Source organism: Oppia nitens, unplaced genomic scaffold (assembly GCF_028296485.1).
Source record: "Oppia nitens isolate AA-2021 unplaced genomic scaffold, nextdenovo-longstitch-racon4-pilon3 scaffold11_pilon_pilon_pilon, whole genome shotgun sequence".
Lineage (NCBI taxonomy): Eukaryota > Metazoa > Arthropoda > Arachnida > Sarcoptiformes > Oppiidae > Oppia > Oppia nitens.
The window spans coordinates 1,982,318-2,001,650 of NW_026533190.1; the positions used below are offsets into that span (position 1 = coordinate 1,982,318).

The following is a 19,333-nucleotide window of genomic DNA, read 5'->3' on the forward strand; positions in this document are numbered from 1 at the left end:
AATTTGTGCAATTAATTAATTTTTTTTAAATTAAAAAAATCACTTTTTAATAGAGAGGATTATAAGGCTTTTGCTTTTCATACTCGTGCTGTTGTTGTTGGACACCAGTAGCTGCTGATGATTGCTGGTAACTGTCATGTTGTTGGTATGCGGGCGGTGCTGAATAGGGTTGCTGTGTATATGGCACCGATTGGTTGGAGGAGGAAGAGGATGGATGAGCACCGGTCGACTGGTTCGGTCCGATATACATATCGGGTGTTTGATAGGCGTGTGCGCTGTAGGCCGGCTGACTGTACGGCGGATAGGTGTTGATGTGCTGCAAGTTTTGGCCCAAAGCTGGTGACCTAAAAACAGTGGTCGTAGTGGCCATCATTGGTGGCGGCGGTGCCGGCGTCTGTATGATTATCGGTCTGGCGAACGCGTCCCGACGCCAGCGATACAGATCGTAGGCAAACGTATAGGAAACCAGACAGACTATGATGAACGGTACGGCCGCGTACCAGAAATCTGTATTTTTAGTGGCCAAACCAATTAGACCGGCCGTAATCAGTGTGTTGAGTACGGCATAGGTGCACGTCATACAGTAGTGCTCTTTGAGTGCGCCAATCAGTCCGACCAAATTGAACAGTATGGCCAGTCCGCACCCGATGTACGTAACTATCAGAAAGATACCCTATTTAAATGTATATATATAATGAAATATAAAGGATAGTTAGCTTTTTATTTATCAGACTATAGATCAGCTATCTATTGGTAATACTATAGAAAATTAATTAATTAATAAATTAATTAAATGATATTTTTTTTACTTTTTTAACATCTTTAACCCATTTTTCTTCCCATTGATAGTTATTATCGATAATTTTGGCAATCAATTTGTTGGCCATCGAGGCCAACACTATGGCACCAATAATACACAGAAGACAGAAGAAAAATAATAGCCATTTTTTGATGAAATACCAGACTGACTGTCGTATATCTGTATTATTATTATTGTTATAATTATTATTATTTAAAGTCATAGTTAGTTAATTATAGTAATAAATAATATATAATAGCTATTAATGTTGTCTCCATTAGTAATGTTTTATATTGTGAGAGCTCTCCGGTATTTTATAATCATATTGCTATAGACAACACATTTTATTTTATTAATTTTTTATATATGATATTTCAATATCAAAATGCAATTACAGGTATCTATAATAAAGCATTAGTAATGATACAATTGTTAACACTGTAAGGAATTATGATAATCTTAATTATTTTTATTGAACTTTTAGTAGATTATTAGTTTATTTTTTTCACTATAACTTTAAGCAAGTTTTAGATTTTTTTTAAATACATTTAATTAGCTATAATTTGTTTTATTTTTAAAGATAAAAAAAATCATTTTTTAATAGATAGGATTATAAGGCTTCTCACGCTGGTGTTGTTGTTGTTGGACACTAGTAGATGCTGATGATTGCTGATAACTGTCATATTGTTGGTATGCGGGCGGTGCTGAATATGGTGGTGGCTGTATATATGGTACCGAATGACTGGAGGAGGAGGAGGAGGACGTTTGAGTACCGGTGGACTGGTGCGGTCCGATATACATATCGGGTGTTTGATAGGCGTGTGCACTGTAGGCCGGCTGACTGTACGGCGGATAGGTGTTGATGTGCTGCAAGTTTTGACCTAACGCGGTAACAGTAGTTATGTTGTTCATTACAGACGGCGGTGCCTGTGTTTGTATGACTATCGGACTGGAGAACGCCTCCCGGTGCCAGCAATTGAGATCGTAGACAAATATATATGAGACCAGACAGGCTATGCTGAATGGTACGGTCGGGTACCAGGACTCACAATTCTTAGTGGCCAAACCAATTAGTCCGGCCGTAATCATTGTATTAAGTACGGCATATGGTGCACGTCATACACAGTAGTGGTCTTTGAGTGCGTCCATCAGTCCAACCAAATTGGACAGTATGGCAACTACACATTAAAATAAATACACATTTTTAATAAACTGTTTATATACAGTATATTACTATCCTATACATATAATTTTCTAATTTTGTTTTATTATTTAATTTAAAATTATTTAATCATTACACAACAACAACCCGTTTTCAAACCTATCTATACTATTGATAACTATTCAATCAGTGCGCATACATGTATTGGGATTGGGGTTAGTTTAATCACAATAAGTAAAATAAAATCAATTGATTTTTTTCATAATAATTTATTTGTAAAATCTATATATGTTTTCAAAATGTCCACAAAAAAACCCACTGAACTGAAATTGGTGGCCAAATTGGACGGACAGTCGATAATCAGTCGTCACAAACAAAAACCAATACAATTACTATACAATTCACTCTTCTTCTTCAGCTTCTTCTCCTTCTTCGTCGTTGTCCGTGTCTTCTGTTTGCTGTCCTTTCTCTTGTTTGTTGTCGACGACCTCTTCTTCTACGTCTTGTACTTCGCGATCGACTTCTGTTTACAGTCGGTGGTCGTCGTCGTCGTCGACGACGTCGCCGACGTCTTCTTCCTCCTCCCATAAATTGCATCAAATACTGGTGTGCATTAAACGGCTGATAGGCTATAGGATTCAAGTCGTACTCACTGTCCGATCGGATATTGGATATGACTTGTGTGTACGGTTGTCGACATACCGGACAAGTGTTGTTTTGGTTGGACCAATGGTTCAGACATACCAAACAAAATTCGTGCAAACATTCATTAATGACTGCCCGATCGGTTACCGGATCGTGACATATGGGACACCGGTCGGCGCCATCGCCCACTTGACTATTCTGTTGTTGTGGATTTTGCTGTCCATCGCTACTACCTCCTGGTGTCGGTGCCGCCGCCGCAGTCGCTGTTGTCGGTACTGTCGGTGTATTATTATCATTACCTGTTTGACTATGATTTTGGCTATCAGTGCTCTGAGTGCCACCAGAGGTACCATTTACTGTACTACCCATTGTTGTTGTTGACCAGATCTTGTATTGTCGGTAAACCTATTAACCTAACCTTACTTTATTGGGCACCGGTATTGTTGCTGTTCGAACTCGAGGCTCCGGGCGGTTTTGAGAACAGATATATAGTTTAGCAAAAATTTGACATCCAATTCTCAAATAATGTTAACAATTATTTTTTTTTTAAAATATAATTTAAAAGTTTATTGTATTGTATTATTGATATTTAAAAAATATATATTACCGGTAAATGCAATATTATAAATGTTTTATTTTAATTTTTAAAATTAATTTTGTTAGCGATAATGATATTACTATTGTATTATAAAATAGTTAACTCACAAAATAAAAAGTTTTTAAAATATAGTATAGTAGTTAATATATATAGTTATCTAGAAAAAAATTAAAATAATTATTTGATAGCAATAAATTTGTTTATTTTTTCATATAATTAAAAAAATACTATTAAATTTATTTAATCTATCAATCAATCAATCAATAATATAATATACCGGAAAATAATTAAACAGTTAATAAATCAATCATAAATACTAAATTAAATAAAAACATTTTTATTATTATTATTATTATTGTCAATCAATCAATCAATCAATCAAACAATTTTTCTGAACTAAAATTTACAAAAATTAATTAATTATTAATAATAATAATAACAGTAACCGATTGATAAACCGATAGTAGATCTACTCAAATAAAACACTAAGTCTACAACAAACTAGTAATTGATATACACATAGATATCGCGGTGGATGTCCATCCAAAATGATGGCCAACCCATCGCCCGCGGGGGTTGGCCTACCATTTGTTAGCGTAGTCCCAGTTATCGTAGAGACCAGCTTTGATCCGTTTGTCCAATTGTCTGATTTTCTTGTTGTGTTCAATAAGTTTGTCGTGTGATTTCCGTTGTTGATAACACTCTTTGAAATAACGCCGCCTTTCAATGGGTACGACACTGTTTGAATGTCTGGCCACTGCATCTTCGAGTACATTATCCGAATGTACTAACCGATAGCGGCGTAACGGTTCCTCCGATCCGTTTACTACCAGCCGATATTTGCGGCCAACAAATTGCCAAAATGTTTTAGACATCGCGCGGTCGGGGCGTATGGTTCGGGTCCGTTTGGATGTGTTTCGGGTGTGATGTTTTGTGTGGACAATGGGAGGACAGGTATACGCCGATCGGTCAGATTGTTTGACCAGTTGTTTGATGTAATGATTTGTTTGAATGAATTAATAATTGATAACAAAATTATTGTTATTATTATTATTATGTACTGTATATCAAAACGCCATACAATTATATAGTACTGTACTGTATATAGACTCGTCAAATGTACAGTAAGTATAGTGTATAATGTTTTTTAGGGAATAATAATAATAATTTGTTCAATGTTTTATTTATATCACGCAAACAATTACTTTTTAATTTGTCGCGCGATTATAAATAATTTTAATTTATTAAATAAAAAAATTAATAAATAAAATATGTATACTGTTTATAATAAACTGTAAGCGCGTAAGTATTGTTGCACGTGTTGCTAACTATTGATACACATATTAATCAAAACATTATATGCATAGAAAACTTTTTTTGGTTATAAACTATTAATCAAATATTAAAAAAAAAATATTAAACTAAAACAAACAAAAATTAATTACAGTATTTGTTGTATTAGGTCACTCTAGAGATATATAATATGTAAAAATGTTAGTTAACTTGTTTGCCAACCACTAGAGGGGGCGGGGGTGGGGAGGGTGACTTTGGGCATAAAGTTTTCTGTACAGTATAATCATATGATTGTATTTTATTTTAAATTAGAGGACAAGTCATACACACACACACACAGAGTGCAGGGTTGGGCCAATACATACATACATACAGTTAGGGTTAGATTGAAATTCCGAGGGAGGGAAGTTCCCAAATAAAATCCCTCCAATTTTCCCGGAAAATATGGAAAATATATTATATTCCCTCCCTTGATCGTTAGAAAGGGAAAATATAATTTGTCATACATTAAAAAGTACCTAATCTCAATGACTATGTGTTTCAATTGGGACCATTATATTAGCAATAACTCAATCAAAATGTGATTCAAATAATATTAAACATTTAGTAAAAACATTAAATAAATTTTGTAGAAATTTACTATACAAACGTGTTTTTAATTAAACATTATGTAAAGTGAGTTAGGGTACGATAGGTGGTACCACAAGGAAATGTCTTCCCTGGGAATTCCCAGGGAACAGGGAATATAAGGAACTTATGGATAATAAGACGAGGGAGGGAATCTGATCTAACCCTACATACAGTACAACAACAATGAATACATTAGTAGACAAATAAAAAAAATCAAACAACTGATGCCATATGATTATAGTACGCATGCGTAGTAACATTAATATATTGTTAATGTAGAAAAATTTTCATACATTCTATGCGTAATACTCTAATACTTATTAATGTAATATTTTGTTGTTGTTATATACAGTATCAGTGTATTACACACAGTGTAGAAATTTGTTGTTGTTGTCGTTTCACTGTATAGCATCCACCAGTTGTTTAAGCGTTGACTGTTTGATTATCAACAGTAACTATGAATACAGTGTGTCTATGTATGTGTGAGTCAGCAGCCATTGTATTGGTATTGAATTGAATACCAGTATTTAGATTATGCATTGAGTCAGTGATTCCCCACAAAAATCTATTGCTTTAAACACATACACACATAGACTACAGTGTATACTAAACATACACACAGTGTGTATGTATATATTGTGCTTAAGTTAGAGCACAATAGCCTTTAATATACATAAAAATTATTATTATATTATTATTATTAGTAGTAATACTATGTGTGTGTTTAGAAACAGAGATTATTATTAATATTATTATATTGTTTAACAAAACAACAGTGAAAATAATGAAAATGTTTTTTAATAAATAAGAAATAATAATAATATTAATAATAAAAAATAATAATAAATTTATTGTATATCTCAGTGATTGATAATAATAGTAATAATAATAATACTGTAATAATGTTATGATAATAATAATAATAATAAACAATACGATAGACAGTAGGAGTAAATAATATTTAATGATAATTGATTTTATTATGATTATCACCAATCAGTGACACAATTATCATATTATTAATTATTTCTGTGATAGTAGTAGTGGTGATGATGATGATGATGTCTGGAGGAGGAAACATGTGTTGTTAACATAACTGATCCATATTTTGTTTTTTGCTTTATTTGTGGCTTTGATTTCTTTTTTTTGATGATCAGATATCCATCCGCTGATCGCCTCAATTGTCTCAATATCTATCCTATCGGACGGTAGTGACCAGTCAACTATAGTGATCCATCTGTGTCGCTGCCGTCATCATCGTCATCATCATAGGCGTGAATGAGTTGGTGGTCAACCATCACCGACTACAATATCGGCCATCAAGTTTGATACACACAACACAAGCAAAAAAGATGTGCCAATCAATTGTCAACCCTATTGTAAACTATGCCAGTGGTCGGCCATTGTGTCCATTTCGGTGATAATCCGTTTCCCAGCGTTTGCCTCGGGAGTTAGTCTGTCATCTCTCCCACCCATCAGTGGTTCCCATACTCATCATCAGCATAGTGTGTCTCAATTTATATATCATATATATATACCTATACTCAACACCCGTTGTTTCGTTTTATAATTTTAATTTTGTTGGTCAACCCATACAAAAAATAAGTCATGTCCTTATATTACTCATCATCGCTAAGCACCAGTATGTGGTGCGCACTGTGGTCGCTGTTGACGGTGGTTACGGTGCCGCCTATCACTAGCGCCTTACAGTTGCGGCCACTGGATCAGTACATTGAACACTACGAGCCGCTCGACTACCCGCCTATCGACACAAGTCAACTGCACCGTCACCTCAAAGCACGTGCCAAACGGTCGAACAGTGTCGACAGCCGTTATCATACGGCCAGCGCTCACGACGACCGTCAACTGTTGCCGGAAGATATTAGAGTTGAGTTTCGATCTCATGGTCGACATTTTCCACTGAGACTGCGACCCGATTATCATACAGTTTTTGGCACCGATTTGGTCATCGAATCGAGCGATGGCCAACCGGTTGCCGTAGATCTCTCGCACATTGTTTCCGGTAATCTGTTAGGCGAACCGCGTAGTCGAGTGTTCGGCAATTTGCGTAAAGGCGTATTCGAGGGACAGATACTCACCCAAAACGATCAGCACTATTACGTGGAACGGGCGCTCAAATATATAAATTCTAGTAATGATCCCATACTCCAAACCGTTAGCCACGACCAGTCACTGCCATTTCATTCAGTCATCTATTCGGCCAAACACGTCAACGATCCGTATCGCCAAAAACGGTCAACAGTGGACGGCGCCTGTGCTCTTGACGACGATGTCCGCGAATGGATGAACACTGTATCCAGTTCGGCGGGTGATGACCAGTCGACAATGGCCGAGGGAACCAGCGATTCGCTGATGCGAAACAAGCGCGACAATAGCGGTGGTGGTGGTGGCGGCAACAACGGCTATAGTCGCAACAATTTTTGGACATCGTTCGAGGCCCAGGGCCGTATCGGTCCCCAACAGCGACCCGTACAGCCGGTCCAGCGAGACATACCGTTCGTACCGCAGAAGCGGGCCTGTAGTCTATACATACAGACCGATACCTATCTGTGGGATCACATAAAGAAAACCGAACAGTCGGACGCCAAAGCCCGCGAAGAAATTGCATCGTTGGTCGCCCAACACATCAAAGCTGTTAATCATATCTACGAAACTTCTGTGTTCAAAGACATCTATGGCCTAAAGTTTATCGTTCAGCGGCTAAAAATCAACGACTCGTCCGCTTGCGACACACCCACCAAACGCGAGTCCAACCAGTTTTGTTCGCCAAATATCGATGTCTCCAACTTTTTGAATCTAAACTCTCAGTTCAATCACAATGACTTTTGTTTGGCGTACATATTTACCTACCGTGACTTCAGTGGCGGTACACTTGGCCTGGCCTGGGTGGCCAGTACGTCAGGTACGTAGTAGTAGTAGTAGTAGTAGTAGTAGTGTATAATATATATTATATATATCAACCGTGTGTGTGTCTGTGTCTGTATTATTTATGTACAGATTGTGCAATACCATCGATCCCAATACTCATAGTAGTAGTTAATAATAATCGGGACCCCCTCCCCTCCCCTCTCATTTTTTAAAAATCACTACCACATCCCTCCCCCTTTTTTAACGATCCCTTAATCTCAATCCATATGTTTGACACCAAATATTTGCTAATTTATATTTTTGTTGTTTATTAGTTGTTTATACTGTTTGGTTATATTTAATCATTGAGATAAATATGTTGTCTCTCTCTCTCTCTTTCTGTTTACACTCCCGTTCCTGTCATAAACCCAGTCAGTGTGTGTATAGTGTATTGATAGTGTTTTTATTGTTTTTGTTTAATCATATGCCAAACATATTACCCTTATTTTTATTGTTGTTTTTTTGTGCTATGAATTTGGTTTATGGTGTGTGTGTGTGTGTTTGTGTGTGTGTGTGTGTGTGTAGTCTAGTAGTAAACGGTAATACTGTTTAAAAAAAATTAACAAATACTACAGTATATATATATGATATATCTAGACTTAACGACTCATTAAATGTTTTATAATAATAATAATAATAATAATATCTGTATAGAGTATAAATAATCATATAATTATTGTATTATCATCGATATTATTATGTGTTTAGTATATACAGTATTTTAGGGGAACTTATTGTCTTTGACTTTAAACACAATTTAGTTATTATTTTGTGTTTTTTATAAATTTTATGCATAAATTAGTTCAATAAAAAATATATATAACAATTTATATGTGTGTGTGTGTGTGTTTAGTTTGACTTTATAAATACGATAATTGGTTTTTTTTAAAAAAGTATACTATAGTATATAAACAATTTAGTAATATTTAAATGATTAATTCAAAAAATAATTGGACCGTTTATAATGAATTACTGGTAACCTGTAGTAAAGTTTTTAATAATAATAAAAAAATTAGTTTCCATATTATTATTATTACAATTATACCAAACAATATGCAAAACAATTTAATGCTATAATAATTCATGATTTTTCCCAATAGTAGTCTAATTATTGGATAGTCTGTTATAGAAATGTTACAAAAAATTATATGAGAAAATTAATGTTGTTTTTCCCTCATTTAAAATTGTTTTATAATTTTTTTTATATAAGTTATAAATGCATTTTGAAAGAAATTTTCTCCAATTAATTCAATCAAAACACCCAAAGTCTGGGTATATTTATAATACAAAAACCATTGCATACCATAAACCGCAACACCTTATCATTATTATTATGATTATTGTTGTTATTGTTATTATTTTAGGCTAACTTTCACTAATCACGCAAACATTATGATTATATTTTTATTTTTTATATGTTTTAAGAGTGGAAAAAAACTTTTTATTTTTTTCATTAGTATTATTATTATATGGTTTTAGTCTAATTTTTTAATTATACTAAACCGTTGTGTATTAGTTAATAGTTATTTATTTTGTTGTTGTTGGTATATATTATTTGTGAATTAGAAAGAAAATAATTTTATATATATATATATAAAACATTGTGTTTTTTTGTGAATAATTATACAATAATTTCCTGAAAATATATTAAATATGTTTTTTTATGTTTGTCAGTCTATAGCTGTGTCTATGAATTTTCAAATAATAATAATAACAATAATATACTATGAATGCCATATCCTTCAATAACACAAAAAAATATAAATAAATAATTGGCATTGTTTTTGTCTGCAATTTTTTTATATATAATAATAATTTATATACTTTATATGTATATGAATTTGATTTTAATTTCTATTGGTTTTAATTAATTATTTATTGGGAAGTTTTTTTGTGTTTGTTTTATTAATTTTTATTATTTATTAATTATATATATATATATATATATATATATTACTTGAGAAATATATTATTATAGCTGTTAATAAACAAATAGGTTGTTAAAAAAAATAAATTATTGAGTTAGTTTTTTTTTAAAATAATTATTATTTGCAAAATTTGGAGCATTGAGTGATAAAAAAAAATAAAAAAAAGTAGTTTATATATATAAATAATAATTTTTTGTATATAATAATAATAATGATAATAAAAAATTGTTGTAAAAGGAAAGTACTGATTATCCCTTTAAAAAAAAAATATTAATTAATAACTCGTATTAATCGTTAACGGACTGGTCGTTTCATGTGATAAAATAAAAGATAAAAATAATAAAATAAATTATATATATATTTTTGTTGTAAAAAAATAAAAATTAAATAAGTTTACTATATTATTATTATTAAACTTGTATTATGATATTTTTGTGTGTGCAAAGTTTTTTGCAATTATATATATCATAATTTATATATAAATATATTTTTAATGTTTAAAATATTATTATTACTCTATGAAAAAAATTATATAAAATTATTATTTTATTAGTTTTTCAAAAAACTTGATTTTTCTAATCTATAGTCTCTGCCAATTGCTAATGACTAGGACCTTGAATATATTGTATATATATATATATATATATATATATATATATATATATAAATTTATATATATTGTAGTGTAAAAACAATTTGTGTGCCATTGATTATAATTATTACAAATTTATAGTACAATGTGTGTATGGTATTATAAAATCATAATTTATAAAATAAATGAAAAATTAATAATAGGTTTTTGCAAATAACATACAATAATAATTTATTTATTTTTTTTGACTTAAGATCCATAGCTATAAAAATTTATGCATAATTATTCACTGTATATATTAACTTAATAATATAATAGAAATAATAATAATAATAATAGTGTGATAAACAATGATTTAATATATATTGGTGTGGCATTAGTTGATAACATGTATTATTTTATTATTATTAATACAATAAATTATAATACAGTAAAAAAAGTGTTTCGTAATCACATATTATTATTAATTTAATATTAATGCTTTAAAATTGTATGTTTTATGTGTGACAAGTTATTTACAATTTATTATTTTATATTATCAGCTTTTTTTAGTTTTAGAAAAATTAGCTTAAATTAAATTTATAAATAATGTAATTTATATATAGATATAATACTAGTATGACATAATGTACAGTATAAACATTTATGTTATTTTTTGATTTAATTTTTCAACAACAACAAAAATATCCTATGATAAAAATTTTAGATTACATTTCAATGGGTTTTAATGTTTAAATTACATTAAAAAATTTATAACAGTATAGTTTAATTAGTAAATTTGATATTTATTATGATTATTATAGATTTTATTATAATAATTATTATTATAGATGACTAATATCTATATATATATATATATATTTAATATCATTGATTTGATTGCTTCCGAAATTAATGAGAAAATTAAAAAATGATTAAACAATTTCATATAAAATTTCAAAAAAATTAGTTGCTTGAAAAATATGTAATTAAATTTTTTTATAATGTAATTGTAATAATAATACTAAAATGATTGAACACACAAACAAACAAAAGAGAAAGTAATTTAATTTACAATTTATATAATATTGTTATCATTATATATATATATATGACTCCCCAGTAGTTAGTAGTGGTGAGTCATTCCTAAAAATTTTAATTGAATTTTATAGTTGTTTGAGAAGTCAATTATCATTGAAATCTCTATCTATTATAATTTAAACTGATTCATGTGAACCAAATAAAATAATTTATATATATATATATACAGTATTAAACATTATATTAATTTGATATTACATTTATGTTGTTAGTGTGTGTGTATGTGTGTGTATGTCTATGTGTTTCATTTGATAAATATATTTAATGAACTGCCACTCAAAATATTTCTTTCTTTTTAAAAAAAAAAATAAAATAAAAAGTTTAGCTAATTTTTGTTTGTTTGTCTAAACACACATACATTTAATTTAATTGAAATTTTTTTTATATACAGTATATTAAAGTCATTATTATTATTATTATTATATATAAAAAAGTTCAGTAGCTTTTTGTAGCCAATACACACACACACACACACACACATACATATAAATAAATTTATATATAAATATATACTGTATATTATAGACAATTAAATGAATTAGCCACGTATAAATCAATTTGAAGCAATTTTTCATTGTGTGATTGAAATAATTTTATATATATATATTAAATATATTATAGTATAAATATAGTAGTTTTGTTGTTATTGTTGTTGGTATCATTATATACGAGGTTATATATTAATATATAAATTTATATATTATATTATAACTTATTAACTTTACTTACCATGAATTTGATTGTCAATAAAATTAATTACTATTAATATGTTTTATGTATAATGAATGAATCAATGAATTTATATATGAATTATATATTTTTTAATCATATATTCTGTCCGCAAAAAATTAAATATATTATTACATTATATATATATATACAGTATATGAGCATAAAATTCATTATTATTATTATTATAGTAGTTGTAATAATAATATTTATGATTATATATACAGTATATTTGTTGGTTATACCCTTTTTTAATGATTACAAAAAAATATTTTCTCACATATAATACACACACACATACACACACTCCCTTATCATTTACTATATCTATATTAACGATACTATAATAATAAATTAGATGGTTATCCCTAAAAGCCTCTCTCTCTCTCTCTCTCTCTTTACGATATCATTGTCCTTAAAAGTCGTTAAACTTTTGGACTATGAATTGTATTTAATTTACGTGACATTCACTATATACTATAGTTAAAAAAGTTATAAATATGGAAATATAGTAATATATTTATGAATAGATATAATGCATTATAAATAATTAGTAATAAAAATATAATAGTAATAATACTAATACTAAATAATGATATTAAAAATCGATAGTTTTTTTTAATGACACAATTATCACACACACAGCAAAATGCTATTATATACAGTATATACACAAAAGCTATTTGATAATATATTTTTTCATAATAAAGAAATAGTAATAATAATAATAATACACTTATTATTAATAATGTTATCATTTTTCTAGTTTGTTGAGACCCTTACTTTATTATTATTATGTCATTTATTTTTTTTCGATGACATTACTGTATATGATTTGAATAAAATTATACTATATTTTAAATAGTAGTAATAATAATTTCAATATTTTTTGTTGTTGTTATGTATAATTAGGCGCTTCGGGTGGTATATGCGAAAAATACAAGAGCTATACGGAGAACATTGGGGGTCGACAGGTGCAGACAAAACGTAGTTTAAACACCGGTATCATTACGTTTGTCAACTACAATAGCCGGGTGCCGCCCAAAGTCAGCGAACTGACACTGGCCCACGAAATTGGCCACAATTTTGGTTCGCCACACGACTATCCGCTAGACTGTCGACCGGGCGGTTCACAAGGAAACTACATTATGTATTCGTCGGCGACATCGGGCGAACGGCCAAATAATAACAAATTTTCGTTCTGTTCGGTCAACAATATATCCAGTGTTTTGCACGCCGTCTTCAACAACGAAGGCAAAGACAATTGTTTCCAAGAAGATAACGGACCCTTTTGTGGTAATAAACTGGTCGAAGATGGCGAAGAATGCGACTGCGGCTACGATATGAAGGAATGCAACGAACGGTGTTGTTATCCGCGTGAGATCGAGGCGTTCAGGGCTCGGGAACCGCACGCCAAACCCTGTCAACGGCGACCGGGTTGCAAGTGTTCGCCATCGCAGGGTCCGTGCTGTACGGAAAATGGCGAATTTGAGACCCGACTGAAACAATGCCGACACGAATCTGAGTGTACATACGAATCGTTTTGTAGCGGTTACGATGCTGTATGTCCGCGACCGCCGCCCAAACCCAACAATAAAACCGAATGTAATGGCGGCACACAGGTCTGCTGGAACGGTGAATGTGTCGGATCTATTTGCCAGAAGTATGACTTTGAGGAATGTTTTCTGACGGCCAAACGTGGAGCCAAACCTGACGAAATGTGCGAAGTGGCCTGTCAGTCGCCAAACAGATCCGAAACGTGTAAACGTACGTCCGAATTGGACACTATGCGCAACATATCGGGCCTGAAACTGCGTCCCGGTTCGCCGTGCAATGATTTCCAGGGCTATTGCGACGTTTTTCAACGTTGTCGAGCCGTCGATGCCGAAGGACCGCTAGCGCGGCTCAAGAATCTCTTGCTTAACCAGAAAACATTGATGACTATTAAACAATGGGTGACCACCTACTGGTGGGCCTGTATGCTGATGTTGGTCGCCATCATGATGTTTATGGCAGCGTTTATCAAATGCTGTGCCGTACACACGCCCAGTTCGAATCCGAAAAAACGGCCGGCGCTCCGACTGAGCGACACATTGCGCCGACCGGCCGATACGCTCAGGCGAAAGGTTAGTCTCCGATAATTATTATTGAAATGCCAAATGAATTATTATTATTATTATTAACATTTGTAGACAACATTTTTGTTGTTAATGAGATGGGAAGGGAAAGGGGTTTGTGTGGGTTGGGATGGGAACTGTAGTATCATTTAATTTCTATTATTTTCTTCCTGTATAATCACAACAACAACAACAACACGGTTGGTATGAATGACGGATGAACTGGTTTTTTGCTGATTGTCTAATGATTATTGTCTTCTCTTATTTTTTTTTTGTTATATTTTTTTTGTTTGTTTGTTATTGTTTTATACATTATATATATACAGTATATTGTTTTATAGAAATGTTTTTATGTTTTTTTGTTGTTGTTTTTTATTATTATCATCAAATAAATATAAGTAGATATTATGTTTTAGATTTGCTGTTAAAATGCAATTTAAAAAAAATACATTGTATGCTAGGATTTTATATATACTGTATAATATACACTATAGAGATGATAGGAAAAAGTATTTTATTGTATTAATGAAACAATTTTTGTTTAGTTTTGTTGTGTTTTTTTTATAATACTCTCTCAACCACTCTATCGTTAACTTTTTGTTTCAAAAAAAAAATAGTAAAACAAAAACACTTAAACGAGATTGAAATGAAAAAAGTCATCTAAAAAATATCACTTTAAAGTTTATATATATATTGTATATAAATTAAAATTTGAATTATTCCCCCCCCCCACCAATTTCTTTCCCTAGTATTTATTAACTAAATATTTATTAAATTTAGTACAATTTATTTTTTTAAAAATAATTTCAATTGTCGATTTAAAAACTATTTCAATGGGTATATTGAAATATACTGTGAAATTATTGTAATTTTTAATATATGTTTTTGAAGTTTTGTAAATGTTTTTAGTAGTAGTTGTTGTAATAGCACTTGAAATACAATTTTGTTGTTGTTGTTGTATATTACTTGATATCATATTATGATTGCAATTGGTTTGAATTTTTTTTTATTGTTGATTTTTTTCATCGAGGGGAACAATGACATTAGCAATAAATAATTATATAATACTATAAATATATATATATATTTGTTTAGAAACAATAAAAAACTAATTCAACTATAATTGAAATCAAACAATCGGTAAACATTTCCCCCCCCTCCCGTCCTCCCAATATATTGTACTGTATATACAGTATACAGTGTATATTGAAATATCACTGTATATACTGCATATTATATAAACATTTTGTATGATATTTAGATTTTTATTTTAAAAAAATTGCATTCAATTCAATTCATATCCTGTTTTTTAAATGCCTACATATTTTTGTTGTTGTTGTTGATATCCTATACATTGAACACATGTATATTTATATACTCCCGGGCCATAACCTTATACATACACACACACACAAAACCAACTGAAATGATAGATTTATATTTTTATATAATACTTCAATACCTGTTCCCAAACAACACTTATATATTAAAAAAAAAAATTATATCTATTTATCCATTGGATGACTACAGGAAAGGACATGAAAATGTGATTTTTAAAAAAATATATTTAACTTTATATGTTATTTATATATCCACTATTCAATAGGAGTTGTTAGATTATCATTAATTTGTATATATTTTGTTGTTGTTGTTACAAACATCTATAAAATAAAAACATAATATAAATTTATATATATATATATATAAAAAAAAAATAATATATAAATTTTACCAAACACTTGCATGACTTGTTGTGTATGCTAAACATAATATTAAAAAAATATATATATATATAATAATAATTATATTATTGTATAAGCAAACCTTGAATTTCAATAATTTTTTTATATTTAGTATTTTTGTTGAAATATTAAAATTTTTATTATTTATTATTTATTTTTTTGCTCTTTTGTGTCGAAACGGCTCTTTTTTAGGGGTGATTATTATTATTATTAATGTAAAAATATTTTTGTAAGAAAAAAAAAATATTTTATTTTAATGTATTTATAAATTATACAAATACTGTATATTTTTATATATCCAGTAGTCAATGTATGTTATCTTTTGTTTGTTTTTTTAAAATATGTTTTGTTGTCGACATTGAAATGTTTAAAGGTTTTATATTTTTAAACATTAATATTAAGCAAACTTAAACAAAAAGTTTTTTTTTGTTGTTAATTGATTTTAGACTTGATTTGGGTTTCAAAAAAATTTTATTTTTTAAATACATGTTTATTATTATTATTAATATTATTTCATTATTAAACAATTTATAATCAAATCTTGTTTTTTGGGGACAAACATTTAAAAAAAACAAACAAATTTAATTATACTATAGTATATATAATATATATATATTATTAATTTACAACAAATATGCAGCCATATATCTATAATTGTATAATTTTTTTTTATTTAAAATTCTAGTAAATTAATCAACAAAAAATTAATTAACAAAAATATATTTAGTAAATTATAATATACATTAAATGCATTATTCATTTAATGATATCATAGAAATATCGTAGGACTTCATTATTATTTAGTATTATTATTATTATTATTTATTATTATTATTATTATTACTATTATTATTTAGTAGTAGTAGTAGTAGTAGTAGTATAGTCGGGTGTTAAATAACAGCAAAAATTAATTTATTATTTAATATGTCTGGTTTATGTAATGTACTGTACTGTATATTTTTTTTATTATTAAATTCATTATATGGTTTTACAGACTATTATTATTATTATATCTATCATACATTAAATTGTGTAATACTGTATGTTTGATTAACGATATTATTATATATATATATATATAATGGTATATATATAGTGAACTATGGTTTTTCTCAAGATCTCTATCATTAACCATATTTTATAAAAAAATATACACAAATACACACAAATATTAAACTATAGTATTAATATATATATTAAAAATTTATATATATATATATGACTTGAAATTCACATAACAAATACACTACAAAAAAATGTTTTTTGAAAAACTTGTAATAAAAGACCAGACATTCACCCGAAAGAAAGTCATCAATCATTAGCTGCCAAAACATATCGCCAAACCATAGCTTGACTTTTCATTTATTATTATAAAATATACTGTATTTATAAATAACTTGAACTCACTTTTTAAATCCCAATTTGTATAATGAGATTAATTTTTGTTTCTCTCTCTCTCTGTCTATCTCTTTCTCCACCCTTTTATATCCAACAGAGTCGCGACCGATCGCACAACTCGGGACGTAATCGTGAATCACGTGGCCATCATCAGCAACAACCGCTGTCGCCGACATCTGGCCAGTCACTACAGTCGGCACCGGCCGGCTCGCTGCAGATGCAGGTGAACCCGCACGCACCGCCCACACTAGTGGTGGCACTGCCGCCAGTTAGTACTACACACTTGGATCCGCCGCCACCGTATACGGGGCCGCGACCCACAGCGCCGCCATTGCTGGCCGGTCCTTCCCATGGTTATGGCGAAGGCCGAGGCCACTACAACCGTAACGGACAGTCAAACGTGCCAACCAGTGCGAAGCCTATGGGCGCCAACGGACGCACCAGCGATCTGCCGATGCCGAGACAGAGCGGCACCGGAGGCGGCGGCAAACACAGCCGTAATAGTGATGTCGAAATGCCGAAGTCTTCGCGGCGCTCGTGATGTTTATTAGGCTCATCCCATGGCCTGAATGGGACAAACTTTTATTAGACTTTATTTCAATTATTATTATTATTATATATATATATCTAATTAATGAAAAATTTAAATTACAATTTATTATCTATTGCTCTCTCTCTCTCTCTCTCTCTTTAATATTATTTATAAGTTTTTTGTTATTATATGTCGATAACTAATTGATTGATTGATTGATTGATTGATTTGTTTTATTGTTGAATGGGAAGTGATTTACAGTGATTTTTGCTGCCAATCCTATTTTCACTCAAATCAATTGTACATTTTTTTGGAGACATTTTTATTATCGATGATGATATATATACATAATTATATTTATATGTAAAAACTATATATATATATATATATTATTGAATTGGATTATTATGATGAAACAAAACAAAAAAAAAACTCGATATATATATAATATACAGTATATTGTAAATTATGTGAAATATTTAAAAACAATATTTGAAAAAAACAAACAAACACTTGATATAACTATTATTATGATAATTATTATTATTATTATGGTAATTACCATGTATATATATATATATAATTAATGATAAATTTTAGTGTCTGTTTGTATATTGTCAATTATATATATATACACACACATGTCAATAATTTTAAACTTTTTACTATTTGAATATCTTGATAAAAATCCAAACAAACAAAACACAAAAATTATTGATTTTAATAGACAATTGAAAACAAAACAAAAATTGTTGATTTGTATGTTGAATAGTATTTGATAGAAGGGGACGAAATAGAGGGGTTAGGAAATTAATGATAATTATATAATACACACACACACACACATACATACATACACACAACTACAACTAAAAAATTACTGAAAATTATTTTGCTCCAATTATTATTATTATTATTATTGTTTTTTATTATTATTATAGAAATTAAATAACTATTCCAATACATTGATAAATAAGGTTTTTTGATTTCTATATAATTTATTTATATACAAGTAAAGTGTTCAATTAAATAATACATCATTTAATTATGATCAATGTGATATTTTAAATGAACATCTAGGTATATAATAATAATAATATAATTATTTAACTAATTGATTGATTGATTAATTAATTAATTTATATATTATAAATATATGT

The 19,333-nt window shown here is 29.6% G+C and overlaps 3 protein-coding genes across 3 annotated transcripts; 1 reads left to right on the plus strand and 2 right to left on the minus strand.

Moving 5' to 3' along the window:
* Positions 1 to 46: 46 nt before the first annotated feature.
* Positions 47 to 980, minus strand: LOC128953861 (uncharacterized). The gene is made up of 2 exons (XM_054299390.1): positions 810 to 980; positions 47 to 673 (listed from the first exon to the last, which is right to left on the minus strand). Exons 1-2 carry the CDS (start codon positions 885 to 887, stop codon positions 47 to 49), a joined length of 705 nt encoding a protein of 234 aa, XP_054155365.1. The 5' UTR covers positions 888 to 980.
* A 1,243-nt stretch (positions 981 to 2,223) lies between these two features.
* Positions 2,224 to 3,141, minus strand: LOC128954281 (E3 ubiquitin-protein ligase Topors-like). Its single transcript, XM_054299861.1, has one exon. The coding sequence runs from the start codon at positions 2,973 to 2,975 to the stop codon at positions 2,376 to 2,378; it is 600 nt and encodes a 199-aa protein (XP_054155836.1). The 5' UTR covers positions 2,976 to 3,141; the 3' UTR covers positions 2,224 to 2,375.
* A 2,935-nt stretch (positions 3,142 to 6,076) lies between these two features.
* Positions 6,077 to 18,262, plus strand: LOC128954035 (disintegrin and metalloproteinase domain-containing protein 10-like). The gene is made up of 3 exons (XM_054299602.1): positions 6,077 to 8,050; positions 13,297 to 14,510; positions 17,739 to 18,262. The coding sequence occupies exons 1-3, from the start codon at positions 6,736 to 6,738 to the stop codon at positions 18,180 to 18,182; spliced, it is 2,973 nt and encodes a 990-aa protein (XP_054155577.1). The 5' UTR covers positions 6,077 to 6,735; the 3' UTR covers positions 18,183 to 18,262.
* The last annotated feature ends 1,071 nt before the right edge of the window (positions 18,263 to 19,333 follow it).

What these genes read in the sequence shown, in the direction of transcription:
- LOC128953861 (XM_054299390.1), bottom strand. Translation starts at nt 887, where the DNA reads ATGGCCAACAAATTGATTGCCAAAATTATCGATAATAACTATCAATGG. An exon ending in GGGTTAAAGATGTTAAAAAA is followed by an intron (nt 674 to 809) that starts GTAAAAAAAATA and finishes ACATTTAAATAG; the next exon opens with GGTATCTTTCTGATAGTTAC.
- LOC128954281 (XM_054299861.1), bottom strand. Translation starts at nt 2,975, where the DNA reads ATGGGTAGTACAGTAAATGGTACCTCTGGTGGCACTCAGAGCACTGAT.
- LOC128954035 (XM_054299602.1), top strand. Translation starts at nt 6,736, where the DNA reads ATGTCCTTATATTACTCATCATCGCTAAGCACCAGTATGTGGTGCGCA. An exon ending in CTGGGTGGCCAGTACGTCAG is followed by an intron (nt 8,051 to 13,296) that starts GTACGTAGTAGT and finishes ATGTATAATTAG; the next exon opens with GCGCTTCGGGTGGTATATGC. An exon ending in CCGATACGCTCAGGCGAAAG is followed by an intron (nt 14,511 to 17,738) that starts GTTAGTCTCCGA and finishes TATATCCAACAG; the next exon opens with AGTCGCGACCGATCGCACAA.